Source organism: Manacus vitellinus, unplaced genomic scaffold (assembly GCF_001715985.3).
Source record: "Manacus vitellinus isolate BGI_N305 unplaced genomic scaffold, ASM171598v3 scaffold_6_pilon, whole genome shotgun sequence".
NCBI classification, from domain to species: Eukaryota; Metazoa; Chordata; class Aves; order Passeriformes; family Pipridae; genus Manacus; species Manacus vitellinus.
In genome coordinates, this window is record NW_021940750.1 from 1926059 (window position 1) to 1941324 (window position 15266).

The 15266-nt window shown below is 44.3% G+C and overlaps 1 protein-coding gene across 4 annotated transcripts in view; it reads left to right on the forward strand.

Annotated features, from left to right (window-relative positions):
- The window catches only part of TSPAN18 (tetraspanin 18), a 120698-nt gene extending 105468 nt beyond the window's left edge, over positions 1 to 15230 (forward strand). For all 4 annotated transcript variants that reach the window (XM_018082645.2, XM_018082646.2, XM_008919745.3 and 1 more), the window contains 5 exons: positions 397 to 471; positions 6270 to 6368; positions 7657 to 7836; positions 10641 to 10724; positions 11733 to 15230. In XM_018082645.2, coding sequence (XP_017938134.1) covers positions 397 to 471; positions 6270 to 6368; positions 7657 to 7836; positions 10641 to 10724; positions 11733 to 11780 — 486 coding nt within the window. In that variant the 3' untranslated portion in view covers positions 11781 to 15230. The remainder of the gene's footprint in view (positions 1 to 396; positions 472 to 6269; positions 6369 to 7656; positions 7837 to 10640; positions 10725 to 11732) is intronic.
- Positions 15231 to 15266: the final 36 nt, after the last annotated feature.

A 15266-nucleotide genomic window follows, 5' to 3' on the forward strand; every position in this document is an offset into this window, starting at 1 on the left:
GTGTCTGCATATGCATGTGATGCATGCACTTGTGTCAGGACAGTTTAACCCAGTATGAGCATGTCTACAATTATATAACTTCTTCCATCGAAGTAGGCCTTACTGTTTTAACCTGGTGCAGATTTATCAGGGGATGCTACAGGTTCTGTAGCCTTATTTGCTTCATTAGAAGCAGGCAAAAGCATTACAAGCTCCCATGTCCTGTGATGAGATCAGAGAGGGACTGTGTGTGCTCCACGTGACTGTCTCATAGTTTTTTTTTAATTGTCAGGGGAAAAAAAATTTCCTCAGTTATTTTTTCCATCCCTTCGGTGATTAGCAAAACTCTGTATTCCTACTACCTATTGCTCACATGTAATGCTGTCTGTGCTTTTTTGTTTATCTTCTCTTTTCCAGTTCTTCATGTTTATTTTGTTAATCTTCCTGGCAGAGCTTTCAGCTGCAATCCTGGCTTTTATCTTCAGAGAAAATGTAAGTATCCAATGGTGGGCAAACTGAACTCCAGTGGGATTGTACACAGCTGGAGCATGGTGTTAGATGGTGGTTGATTTGTTTGTAGAGCAACTGATTGTTTCAAATACCAGCAAACTTGCTTCATTGCTACCACCAGTCTGCAGAACTGCCAGAAAGCAGGGAATGCTAACTAACCTGAACTGTGCAGTGTGGATAGTTTGCATGCACCAGGGGGCTACTTATTCCTCAAGTTTTTTGGGTCTTTTAGGGTCTTCCAGACTCTCTTGCAGCCAAACAGTTGAACATTCCATCACGAAGAACCTTTATAATAGAGTCACACTAACCTTAAAGGCAACTATTTTTCTTTCAATATAGCATGTGTTTAATATTACTATTAATGGTGAAAACTCCTGTTTTACCAGGAAAGCCAATGCTTGCTGTGCAGTGCAAAAGCTCTCTTGAGAATCTTCTAATCATATTCCTTCTTGAATTTCCATATTGTAATGTTCACCAGACTTCTATCAATGCTGCTTGCAAGATATCCTTCCTGACCTGCCCTAAGCAAGTCTCCCCATGTCCAGTTTTCAGTCCCATCAGTGGTTCCCTTGCATATTGCCCTGCTTAGAGTTTAGTCCTTCTCTCCAAAGCTTCATGTGATGTAGCCTTACTCTACTCTGCTGCTATGCGTATTATTAAATGGCCATCATCCCTCCCCTGTGCTAGTAGTAGCCTTTACTACACTAGTAGTAACCACAGTCTCATTTCTTTCTCTAAACAGCAAAGGTTTGTGTATTTGTGTGTTCACATATGCCAAGGAAGAGCCTGACTGAACTAGGTCCATCCTTCTCTGAGTGATGGGTGTGAAAGTAGATTGGTCAGTAGAGGTGGTCACTTGTGACTGTTAGTATTTATTTTGTTTATCTGGCCTCCACTGGTAGTATGAGAACATACAGCACATTTTCTGTACTGAACGTAAGAGAAATATGGTATGAGCATAGAAGGGCCATGTATAATGATGCTTTTCTTGAACCAAGATATACTTTTAATTTTATTCATATCAAAAGCTTTTGATACAAAAGAATCAAGACTTAGGAAGCTCACGGCAAGACAGCATGGTGTTTGTAGGATGTGCTTGGGGGGAGGTAGTGAGAGGATATTTTTCCCTTTATAAACTGGGTTTTTTTGTCTTTGCCTCAGATCTGAAGGCAGTGGGGAAGGAATGGCACTCTGCACACAGAGTGGGTGCCCCATTCCAGCTTAGGTTTTGAGACCATGCCCTCATAGGAACAGCTATTGCTTCATAAATATGTTGCAGCATGGGGGGGTCTGGTGTATTCTGGCCATTACAGCTCTGCTGGTTTAGACAGTTCCTTTGGTTCAGTACAGGTAGCTGACCACACACATAGAAATGCCCTGCAGGCCCAGATATAAGCTTCATGACAGAGAGAATACGCTTCCTGGGGATCAGGGAATGACTGGCAACTGACAGCTCCCACTCTCATCTTCTGTCTCAGAAACTGGTAAAAGGTACAAGAAACTGCCCATCGTGCTGCAAGTCCTGAGTGCAGGGTGGCTGTGTTCTGTGTTCTCCTCACTTACAACCTGCTCCTGGGCAAAGTATCAGTACTTTCCACTCCCATGGGAGCCACAGGACATGTAAGGACATGTTATCTTACAAGATAAGGTCACAGTGGCTATTCTACTGTGGCATATGACGGTGTTTTGCGAGATAAAACTTGAAGAGGAACAAACTTCTATCTTTCTTGAGTTTATCTTCTTGTTTGTATCATCACCTTCCCACTCTGTCAGAATGACTGACAGGAAGGGCTTAAATGGGAAGGAATGAAGAACGTCAGATCCCAACATAGATGGCTCTGTGCAGAAGTCAAACTCGGTCTGCAAATTCTTGTGGTTTGTTCTCTCCTCAGGTTTGTTCTGAAAAAAATATCCCTTGTTTTGGTGTTGCAACGTATTTTGGTGGTAGCTTCTCTGGCTTTGTAACTACTTGTGGCCAATTTTGCTGTCGCCTTGGGGTTAGGGTGAGGCTAGATGGCTGAGCAGGATGTCCATAGGGACAGAGGTGGTCTTCCAGTCACCCTGTGTCGGGAAGAATTTTTCACAGAAACAATTTAGGTTCAAGTTCAGATGTGCTTTTCTCTTGCTTACAAAACAAATTACTTTCAAGGCACGAGGTGGTAAATGCACATTTAGGCAACCTGAATTTCTTGGAAACTTACCTAGGAGGATTCTGGGATGATCATTGCACCAGTCCATATGGCTATGGTCCACTGGGTGAGTAGAATGAGAAAAAAGATACACTTTACCTGTTTGCTTTGCAGATAATGTTCAGTGCAGCTTTCTCCTATATAGTGTTTTACATCCAAACCAGCTCCCAAACACTCAGCAGAGTTAAATTATTAATTGCTGAGGGAGTGAAAGAAATTAAGAGACAAAAATATAGGAAAAAAGAGACGTTTTCTGCTGAGATTTCACATTAGAGGAAGAGTCAGTGAAGCAGAGTGTGGTGGTGGAGTGAGTGAAAGTGGTGTTTGCGATGGTGAGCTACTGCCATCTGCAAGTCCAGCTGCACTTCCAATGAACTGTTTAAAAACTTTCTTTGAAGAGGAAGGCTACTGTTAATCAGCTATGGGATTTCCAGACTTTCTCTTCCTTTGAAAAGGAGATTTTGGGGAGGGTGGAGAACCCTTTTTCATCTATAAGTTCCCCCATAAAATAATGACTTCCATGAACACTAGAGAGATGCTATGAAAGATCAAATTGACTCTATGTATAGGAATTGCTTTTTCTATGCCCTTCAGAGGTCTGGATGGGAAAAAACCTGGAGGGATATTTTACTCTTAGTGGATTGTTTTAGCATCAAGAAAATGGGATGTTAGGAGCAGAAGAGTCCAGTGGTAGGCCTTTGGATGGAATTTGGATTTTTAACTGCAGTTCTAACATTTAATAAGCAAGTCACTTCGGTTCCTGATACGTCTATTTCCTCAGACATGAGGTAAAAGCTAAAGAACATGAACCTTCCTCAGCTGGGTGGACGGAGGTCTCTCCAATGGAAGGCACTGCGGAAGTGAGAAGTGCAGCACTGATGACTGTACCTACAAGCACTGTACTGTGTCACAAACATCAGGATGCTCCAGGCCAATGCAGATGGATAGGAGTGGGTCCTGTTTTACAAGCAGGCACTGCGAAGGCAGCTTCTTGCACAGCATTCAGTATTCTTAAACAGAGCACTGCATGAGAAGGTTGTGCCCTTCCTGGGCAGTGCCAGCATGCATGCATGCCTGTGTTGTGCAGAAATGCCCTCCTTTTTCTAAGCCCCCTTCATCTGGCTGCACTGATCCCAGCCAAGCCATTTCTTGAACCAGTGTGACAAAACAGCCACACTTCATTCACTGGCATGTAAATGTATGCACGGATGTGTTGTACTGGAGGCGTCACCCCCAGAACAGTGAGAGAAAAACACAGCTGAACAGCTCCTTATTGTTCATGGCTGTGGCTGGTACAATTGTGTTGTTCCAAGTATGTGCAAAGATCTAGTTTTATTAGTAGGTCCTTTGCTGCCTTCTGAATGGTTCTTGCCATAGCACTCCAATGTGCATAGACTTCCTCAGGGCTGCTACTAGTTTCAGTGAGAGGGATGCCATGGGCATGGCTGTAGAACTGTCTTATTTTATTGTCCTCTTTTTTTTTCTGTTGTCACATTTTTCTGAACTTCAGATATTTGGAACAAGCAGTTTAAGGGCAACAAAATAGAATCAGTTATTTTCCTGGTAAACTTACCCTTCCAGCACACGGCTCTGTTTTAGGCCAAGCGTCGTAAAAATCACACACAAACTCTGAACAATTTCCTCTGGGATTGCTGCTGTCAAAATAAAAGTTTCACTTTATATTTAAATTACTCTTTTGTTTTAGACCCCGACAAAGGCAGCCAACTGGGATTATTACCAATGGTAGTATCAGTTTCAAAGACTGTGCTTCAGGAACAGACAAGCATCAAAAAAATGTGCTGCTCTCTGCAGGGTTGGATTGTGTGTGGATAAAGTACACAGTGAAAGGAAAGGAAAGGAGAATACTGAGGATGTATTTCAGCTTCTTCTAACCTGACCCTCCCTCAGTGCACCAAATTCCCAAAGCAAAAATGCCGTGTCTCTGGTATTTTAATATTCAAAAGCAAAAAAAATGAGTTAATATCTGTCCCAAATAAGTCATTTAGGAATTTAGCAGCATATCTAATTAAAAGGTAATGAGATTGAGCTACCTGTATGATTCAAGTATTTGTGACAAAGTTTTACCCAGTATTGATGTAGTCATTAAATTTGGCCTTCATTTGTATTTGTAAAAGAGAAGTTAATATTAAGTGATATTCGGGGTCTTTTAAAAAGTCACCACAGCCTTCTCTTTTTTTCCTTAGATTTTGTCGGTTGCAACAGAAACAAACAATTTTGTGCTTGTGCTTTTGTGCCCACCCATAGACTTCATACATATGTATGTGTATGTGTGATATTTCACGTTGCATATCAACAACCTGAAACCAGCTTGTAGCAGTATATGTTACTGCGTCAGCAGCACTGTATGAACAACAGGGGGGAGTAAAAAGGGTATTTTTCAGGCAGCTTAATTCCTGATCCTGCAAATATGCAACATTAGAGCAGTGCTGTAGCCAGCCAAGTCCAGCCCCCTTCACTGCAGCTTTGCAAATGGCAGAAGATTTTTCTGTGTGGATCACAAATCATAAGCTATTTTGAAGAAGGGACCACACAAGTCAAGACCTATTGGGTATCTGAAAAGGAGATTTCTTGAGGTTTTCATCTTGAACTGACAGAAAGGCAGCAAGATTGAACTGGAGTGTTCAGTTTAACAAGACTATTAGGATTTTATATTTACTATTCCTCCAGAGAGTGATCCTAAGTAAATGTAATTTCAAGGTGTCTAACTTTTTGAGAAGACTCTGAGCCAAATTGTTTGTGCATTTCTTCTATTTTACTGTAAGTGTAAACAGGAATAAATGAAATTCCACGCATTTATATTGCTGGCCTTAGGAAAAATGTTCAAATTATCTAAGCCCTGGAAATATAAAGAGGGTTTTTTTCTTCATATGGCTTAGTGGGGTAGTTTAACTAATGGGTTAGTTTAACTAATCTATAGCATTGTCAGGGAAATGGTGTTTTTTCTGATTCATAAGCTGACTTTAATATTTTCTATTTGTTATATGTTTTTTACTTCCTTTTCATTCCCAGAAAGTTTCATATTAGGACTTCATTCTGCTCTCTCACACATGGAAGTAAATTCAGAGCAGCTCCCATGTTGTTAATAGGAAGTTAACTGGTTTGAATGAAAAGTGGGGGGAAAATTGTGATTTAGTTACAGATCTCATAAGGCACAGTAAGTGAAACTACTATTTCAATGTAGATTTGAAACCAGTTCTAAAATCTGATTTAGGTCTGTTTCAATTTATGAAATACTTTCAAATAAGGCTGAAAATTAAAAAACAAACAAAAAACCAAACCCAAAACCAAACCAACCAACCTTTAAGTGTCAACATTATCCTAGAAGTACAGGTATGATTCAATCCCTGATTTTAATGAGCAACAGTTTTATTCAACGGGTACCTTTCACCCTGGATATAGTTATGGTTCAGCCAGTGGTTTTTCCCATGTTTCTTCTCTGAGGTTAGCAAAACAAAGAACAAACCTAAAACAACGAAAGAACCCCCTGCATTCAGAGAAAGGAGCTTTGGGAAGTGTTTGGGAAAGGTGTTGGCAGTAGCCTTTACATTTCCACCTGTCTGTGCATTTCAGCTGACCAGAGAGTTTTTCACCAAGGAGCTGAAGAAGCATTACCAGAGGAACAACGACACAGATGTCTTCTCTTCCACCTGGAACTCTGTTATGATCACAGTAAGTCAGACCATGCCAGTTTCATGCTGCCCATGGTCAATGGCCACCAACACGGTGCTCAGCCCGCACCCTCAGCTCACCCAGGGCCAGCCTGCTCTCACCATCCTGCTGCGTCAAGCCTGGCACCAGGGCTTGTGGCAGTGGTTGGAGGGAGGTGAGAATTTGGCTTGCAGCCAATCTTTCTCAGATGGAGCTGCCACCAGTCCCGAGACACTCCCACTGACTGTATCAGCCCTTGTGTTTTGCCAAAGCCCAAGACATTTGACCTGACTGGGTACCCCCAGGTTTCAAACAGTGGGCACAGAAAGCAGTGGAGGTGCCTGCAACTGAATATCACTGCATTTATTCTGGGCCTTTCACCTTTCAGACTACTTCAAAACTATTCCAACCTAGCAGCCAAAAACTTGTGCTAACTAATGCTCTTTTGTTAGCTCTTGTGAAATGAGTTGGTAGGTGGCAGTTTAGGCAGGAGTGTACCTAATGACATATTTTCACTATAAAAATATTAGCCATCAAAATTGACTTTGTTATTACACTACTAATTGGGCAGGTTACAGGTTGACTGTCATTGGAATTGCAGTTGTTATTACTTACCACAAGAAGTTCTGTGTGTGTGTGTGTGTGTGTGTGTGTGTGTGTACACATGTGAGCTTAGTGCTCAGTACACCCCATGGTGTTATCTCTTCAGGGGTGAAAAGCAGGATGTCAGGCTCTGTGGATGAAAAGTCAATTTTAATCTTAAAAGGAAAAGATGATTGCTGCTCTTCATGCTGATTCAGGACTATAATAAAGACATTTCCTTTTGCTGACAGAAAGGAGACAGAGTATGACTTGAATCCTTAAAAAGGACCTGACTGGAATCCTAAAGAGAGACCTTACTTGAATCACCTAGCAGTGCCTTTGAGCAGCAACAATCCTGGCCATTAGCTATGGAGAGAATGAGAGCCTGGATTGTACTGCTGGCTCCCTTACAGACTTGCTGGGTGATCTCAAGCAAGTCATTCTGGATATGCTCCAAAGCCCTGTGTAGTTTGTGGCAATACTCTCAGTAGTACCTTAGAATCTACAGTACAACATGGAAACAGTGGGACTTTTTATAAAGACTTTGATGAAGCAGAAGCTCCAAGGTACAAGCACAACCCACTTTCTTGGAAACAATAGTTGTTTTGTCTCTGCTTTGGCTAAAGCTTTGATCCCTACAAGAATAGATCTTTGGTAGATTTCTTGTACCTGCTTTCAGAGCTAAGCATCAATTCTGTCTTCCTTTCTTCTCTATGCCTCTCCCTAGTTTGCCTGCTGTGGAGTGAACGGGCCAGAAGATTTTGAAGCTATCCCTCATCTTCCACACTCCTCTTTGGAAAAGATGACACCGGAGGCTTGTTGTCAGCGAGAGCTCCAGAGCCGGGAGGGGATGTTTGTCAACAAGGAAGCTTGCCTCACAGGCATCGAGAGGTTTCAGAACCGACAGGTAAGGGAGGCCAAACACTAGGAAAAGGACTTTCACAGTGGGCAGAGAGATGGCTGCAGTGGTCATGGGTAGCCAGTGAATCTGACACGTCCTGACTGTACCTCACATCCTAATTACACTTCTGCTGACAGATCTTGAAGTGACGGCATATGTCTGATTTTGAAAATCCCACTGCTAAATTCATGTTGTGCTTAATATGAAGATTTTCATATGAGATTGAAAGGTGAGGTGGAAATTTAGATCAAGTTTTATTGTGTTTCTGAAGGTCAGAACTACCTCTGAGAAGTTAATTAGCAAGCCAGCACAGGTCAGCGAGGATGGGTTGGACCTGACTCTTACTGGCTGCATTAGTGGCTCCAATTTAGTTCACAAAGACTCCTAATCAACATATGCAATCAAGAGATCAAGAGTTAAACAGCCACAGAAAACCATGGCTGTTTTCCAAGGAAGACAAGTGTTGGAAAACTTTATTTCTCTGCTTCTTTACTCTTTACAGTAGAAAAAAGGCATTTGTTATAGCAGTCTTCCAGTATCTACAGGGAGCCTACCAAGAAAGCTAGAGAGGGACTTTTTACATGGGCATGTAGTGATAGGACAAGGGGGAATGGCCTCAAGCTGAAAGAGAGTTTTAGATTAGATAGAAAGGAAGAAATTGTTAACTGTGAGGGTGATGAGACACTGAAAAAGGTTGTCCAGAGAAAGTTGTGGACACACCATCCCTGGAAATGTTCAAGGCCAGGTTGGATAGGGCTTTGGTCTAGTGGAAGGTGTCCCTGACTGTAACAAATGAATTGGATTTTTAGGGTGATCTTTAAGGTCCTTTCTAACCCCAACCATTCTGTGGTTCTATTCTATGATTCTTTTGCCAGGCCTCTCAACTTAGCAATTTTTCACAATACTAGACTGGAACAAGACAGTTCATCCCATTGACACATTCTACAGTCATGTTTCCCTACAATGTCACCAAGACATGGTGCTTAAGAAACTTTCTAGCAAAGCTCCTGATTGTGTTCGCCTCAGCATTAATAAGCCAACTGAGCTCTGTACTGACCCTATGTACAAGCCTCCTTCTCTCTCCAGACTAAGCAGTGGTCCTCTTTTCAGCACTTGATAGCAGATTGTGAAAGAGAGTAAAGGAGTTTGGAAGCAGTGTATGAACTCTTCCTTGGCTGGCAGCTGGAAATGGTTGGCAAAGGCACCCTGGGTGAGAGATCATAGCAGACAGCACTGTGCTGCTTCTGCCAGGTCTGATTACTGTGAGTAGATGGGGAGGAGAGAGATGACAGATAGTGGGGCAGGAAAGAGAAATATATTTTGAGAAAGAGGGTTAAAGTTTTCCCCGAGTGGTGATGCTGAGGCTAACCACTCCCATGGAAAGGGAAGGTTTCCTGCAAGCCCATGCCACCACAGAGGGTTGGTGGGAGATGCCATGTGCACAGTGAAGTGCCATCAAGTACACAGTAGTGCACTTGTGTAAAATAAGAGAGGCAATCCCAAGCAACTGATGGCTGAATTGAGGGATTCCTGGAGCAAAGTCAGGCTCTTAGGACACCATGCTGATAGGACAGTGCTCTCTGCCCTTGTGTTTACCTCTGTTTATAGCCAGCTGAGCAGAGCATGCTGGAGGTTGGGTTAAAGTTGGAGTTCTGGCAAGCACACAAACATTTTGTTGCTGGGCTGGATGCTTTTCTTTGGAAATTTGACTGAAACATGGCCGGAATAGAGCTGGTGCTGAGTGGTCTCACATTGACAAGAGCATGGCTTTAACAGGTCAGCTAAAGCTGGTGGTCTGGGACCTGTGGATCAGCCTCATGAGCGGATGCTCTCCATGCTCTCCTTTGCTCTCTGCTGGTTGAGCCTCACTCGCAGTGAGCAGGACCTGGCATGAACACCAGTACATAACTTTGTGCTGTCTTTGCAGTTCAGACACTTTCATTACAGGTGGAAGGAAAAAATCAGGTGACTGAAACTTCCCAGCAGTATACATGGGATTAAAATGTATATGTGAAGTATATTCCCAGTGGAGAGGAAGCTACTTTTTGCACTCCAGTCTACTTTTTGCTTTTTGTGTGTCCTGTTTGCGGAAATTTCCCAGTGGGTTGGAATTTTAGGCTGGGAGAACTGAGGCCAGGATAAGCTGATGATTTCCAGAAACATCCTGAAACCTTTGCAGGAAGATCTACCAGCTGTTAATTGTGTGAACAATAATAAATTACATTAAAGATGATGGTGGCTATGCTTCATAAGTGGAAGAATTGCCATAGTGGATGGACATGAGTTGTTAATGAAATTCTTCTATAGCCAGAAGATCAGTAGGTGTTCAGCCATGGTCTTTTGGGGGAAGACACAGAGAAAAGGTCCTGAGCTGCTAAAGAGCTGCTGGCTGTGAGAGAAGATTCAAGAATCTCCTGCCTTGGCTTTAAATGTCATCCTTTTCTGTAGCCAGCCTGGGTTGTCTGTCACCTGCCCTGAGTGTCCTTCCCTCTGTGGTTAATCTCTGTCCTTTGCAGATGGAGTTCCTCTCTGTGCTGCCCTGCAAGAACTCACAGTTTCTCTTGGTCAGTGAGGGACTGTGGGTGTAAAACACCCCCATCACACTACAGCAAAACCTGCCCCTCCCCAGCACTGTCCTGTGGGTCTCTGCCTCCTGTGCTTTGGGGCTGGGTGAGGTGGTGAGAGGGAGCCATGCTTGTGGTGCCTGGGTGCCTGGGTCTGAGAGCATCTCATGTTCTAATGAGGGCTATGTTGTAAGAACAATGCAATGTACTGCTCAGGTGTGTCTCATCATGTTTTGTCTTTCCTAGGGCTGCTACACTGTGATCCTGAACTCCTTTGAGACCTACGTGTACCTTGCAGGAGCCCTTGCTATCGGAGTGTTGGCTATTGAGGTACTTACTGTTGTTTGACAATAAGGAAAGCAGTGTCAGTAGATGTCCAGCAGTGAGGCAGACAGGCAGGTGCTCCCCTTGCCAGGGGAAGGTACTCTGGCAAAGTGGAGGTCATCAACTTGTGGGTTTAATTGCCTGGAAAGAGATGGGTGCTTGATCCTTTGACACAAAAAGGCAAGGAAATAACCGGTGCCACACGCTTGGAGTGCCACCTTGTGCTAGGCCAGCCACAGAGCTCATCCCTGCCATGCTGGCCACAGGGGCTTTGGGAACCCAACGCTTGCTCCAGGCCCCACTGTCACTGCCCTCATTGCAGCAGCACCCCAAAGCTGACTGATCTGTCACTTGGTTAACAGGTTCAAACTCTGCCTTTGCTTTAAAAGCTTCTGTTTAGAGCCTGAAACTCTATTGGCCACAGAGCCACTGTCCTGCGTTACTACCTGGCTCTTTGGTGATATTTCTGAGCAACAGGCTTCCACCAGACATGGTATTAGCCCAGAAGTGATGTCCCTGTGGCATTGCAGGGGCAAGGCTGGGTGCTTTTGCAGTCCCCTGTCTTGTGCAAAGGAGAGGGACCTGGGCAGAGAGCCCGAGCAGCCTCCCGCAAAGTCTGTGCTGTGCCCATCCCAGGCAGTGGCAATGATGTACAGAGGGGGGATTGTGGAACCTGCTCTGCTGTGACACCAAGGGCAGTTTGGGAATAAAACAAGGCTGCTGCCGTAGCCACTAACAGTTTGAACAGGGCGGGGCAGGGGAAAGGAGTGGGCGTGGCATGGGGAGGTGTGGGGAGCAGCGGAAAGAAGGGAGGGATCACCTTTAGGAAAAAAAGTTTTGCCACAGCCTCCCCTGAGTGGTAAGAAGGGTCCCCCTCACTGCATCACTGACTGCTGGTCAGGAGGGAGCAATGGGGGTGGTCCCAGGGCTGGGGGGGGGGGGCTTTGCTGATTTTATGGAAGATTCAGCTGACTCTGTTTTGGTTTTGCCCTCTTCTTCCCCACCTCTTCCCAGCTGTTCGCCATGATTTTTGCTATGTGTCTCTTTCGAGGGATCCAATAAGAAATGGCCCATGGACCACCATGTTCCCCACATATTCAGAAAAAAGAAGGAAAATCAGAAGAAACAAAATCTGAAAACACCCAAAAAACTTTATTTTTTTTAAAATGGGATAGGGAGGGGAAAAAAAAAAAAGGAAAAAAGGGGGTTGTAATATATGAATGACCAAAAGGATTGTACTTCAGGGGCTGGAACTTTGAGGTGATGTGCACTACACTGTACACCGGACCCTTGCCCAGAGCCACCCGCAGCAGCCGTGGAGCAGGAGCCCAGCACAGCTGATTGCACTAGAGACTGATGGAGCCAGTGGAGGGGGCGTGGGAGGATGAGCACAGCTGCCTCTTCCACAAGGCTGAGCCTACCATGCACGACTTCATCGTGCTTTAGACAGCAAAGGACTGAAGAATAGACACACAAGGGACTGGATAAGGCAACAGGTTAGCCTTGATTATCCAGGTGGGTTTGAAACAAGTGGTGATGGCTCATCTAAGTAGGTAGTCATTGTTTGCGTGATTCTGGGTTTAATTTCCAGCCACAGAATGAAAACACAGATTCTTCAGTGGAAGCTTTGCCCTTGTCACGTGAAACTTGTCTGAGAAGTCTAGCACTTCAGTGAGGCTGGCTTTTCTCCAGAGCTCCAAGCAGGGGCAGCATGATCTAACTTGGCAATGGGACTCAGCTAAGGCTGGCTGAGGGTCAAGAGTTTGGTGCCTACCTTTCTGTTTTTACTAAGATTTATTGTTCATTGTTGTGAAAGAGACCAAATGGTTCCCTGCTGTGTTCCCATCCCCTGGGAAAAATAATGGTCCGTTCAAGAATCACTGACCTGCTGCCCTCCTGAGAAGGGGAGGATAGAATCTTTAAATCTGGTAAGCCTTTGCCTTTCCCTTGATACTTGCAAAAAAATGGTTTATGGTGCTCTGTTAGCATAACTATTTGCAGTGGTTCCTACATCCTTTCCAGCCCTAAGAGGAGGTCCAGTCATGGTGCTGGATGGAAGAGGCTTAGGTTTGTCAAGCATGCTGTTTGCCTGGAACAGTCTGTTGGCATCATTTCTGCTCAGAGAATTTCCCCTGAGATTCTCTCATGGGCTCATGATGAAAGTAATCATCAAGTCAGAATTGTTTTAGTTGAGAGTGTTTCCTCCCTTGAGATAGTTTTTTATTTAACTAACATGTCATCTACTCAATCATTTGGAAGTGAACTTGAGAAAGATGCCTGGGACTGGACCTTAGTCAGAGATTAAGCTGGAGCTTCTGAGGCCCCAGGCAGGCTCTAAGAGCACCCAGTGTGCAGACAAACTGCTCCAGCTGCTGTTCCAGTGGTCATGGATATCAACTCAGGCAGGTCGCTGGTTTCTCTTCTCTGGAATCATCAACTGCTGTTGCCTTAATTGTTCATCTGGTCACCCTCTGACCCCAAACTCATTTACCTGGGGGAGGATAGAAAGGGCTGTGGTTTCTCATTTAGCTTAGGTCTTTTTACAGATTTTATAGGCTCAGATTATGTGAGCACACTTATACAGGCTCAAATCAGCTCTTCTGAAAGCTGTAACCTCTGGCAAGGAAGGAGCTGAACAGTAATCTCATGTCCTGGCTTTGCAGCTGCAGGAGGTACATCCTCTGGCTGTTCCCTTATACCCCTGGGGCTGTGTCCCTTGAGCTCTCCCAGTGGCACTGCACAGACTACAGGCAAGGGAGAAAAAGCAGCAGAAAGCCTAGGCCATAACTGACAAAGATCCTAGCTAAATATCCAAGTTGGGGAATCAAGATACTAAGGAGCAGGAAGGAGGTGTTAGAAGTTTTTCCATTTTCTCTTCATTTGAGAACAACACTTTATTCATCAGGAGGATAGGGCTGGGCAGGTAGAGCTGCAGCCCCCCCATGCTGCAGTCAGCATATTCAGCAATGAAACAGGCGGCCAGGGCTGCTGAGCAGCCCCAGATGTTGAATTAAACCTTGTGGAAAGCTGTTCTGAACTATTTCCCTCTGGACCTTTTTGTAATGAGGCATTGTAGCATTAAATTCTGGTCTGTTGTTTAATAAAGGAAAACAGTTTGGTTAGCCAAAACCCAGCAGTATTTGTACTGGACAGCAGGTGCTGCACTTAAGAAATATCTGCTGCATCTACTAGTCTCGTAGGAAATGGGCCGAGCAGAAGGTGAGCTTATCTCTTCTTCTGCCTTAGGAGTTGGTGTCAGTTACTGTTCTGGGAGAGCAAATCCCAGGGAAAGAACAAAACTGTCAGAAGAGACAGTAATTTGGCTGGAGGTTATTGAGAGAAGTGGAACTGCCTCCTCCAGTCTCCAGTTTTTTTCTTTCCCCTTGGTTTATTATGCAGAGTCCTCAGGTCGGAGCCTGGAAGGCAAATACTCTAATTTGCGCACGGTGGGTGGTTGAAAGGAAAAAAAAAAAGCCTTTAAGCCTTTTTCTGCCAACAGTGGCATGGGAGGGAGGAAAAACCGTCAGAGCTGGGGGAACCAGACCAAAGCAGTCAGAGCACTAAGTACTGAATATACACACCTGAAATAGGATCTCTGCTGGCTTGTTTCTCTTTGGCTTTCCTAATTCTTTACTCAGTGCTTTGTCTGTTTTTAGCTTTCTCACTTTCCCTCTCTCCCAAATGGTAGTCCCTCAATCTTCAGAAGGATCTCCTCTTCACCTGTTGTTCTGGGCTGTGCACAGCTGTTTCTCCTCTCTTACCTTGTCTGATCCCTCGATGCTCTTTGCTAGGTGAAGACTTCAAATCCTCTCTGTAGGCTGGCTCGCATGCCACTTGAAACATAGCTCAAAACCCCAGCAAAGGCCAGGCAGCATCAATATGTGCAAGTCTGACAGTGGTAGTTGGTAACATGCAAAAAGAATTTCCTTCAGGGGAATTTAATGAACTAGCAACCCTAGAAAGCAGACTCCCACTGTATGGCAAAGTGTGTAAATTTGTTGGTTTTGTCCCTTGGTTATGTGGCTGCCCCCTCTGTTGTACAGTAGTTTTCAGAACTGTAGGCAGGAAAAGCAATTGTATTTTTATATGTGTTTTTAACAGCTCTGGTGAATAGTCTGGGGTCAGGGGCTAAAGGTAGAGTCACTGCTCGCTGGAGAGCTCTGGGCAGGCTGGAGACCAGGTAGAGCTGCTGTGCTGCTGCCTCCTTTGCTGTAGCACTGTGACCATGGCCCAAGCACCTTGGATGGAGTAGAGAGGAGCCTGTGCTTGTGAGCCCACAGCCCCTCTCAGCATCCCTGCCTCCTGGCTGTTATTTAATGCTCAAACGACTGTCACAAATGCCTGGGAAAAGGGCTGGCGTGTGAAATAATGTTTGAAATCTATTTTAAAAAACTGTAAATGTACTTTTTATTAGATAGTGGAGCTAATTTATCCTGTATTCCCTACTGTAATGCTTTTTTATATGGAAAGGAATTTTTTTTTTGGTAATATAAACCAGAACACAAGCCTGAAGCACTCTGTGCATGGTTTTTCGTGTGCATTTCTTAA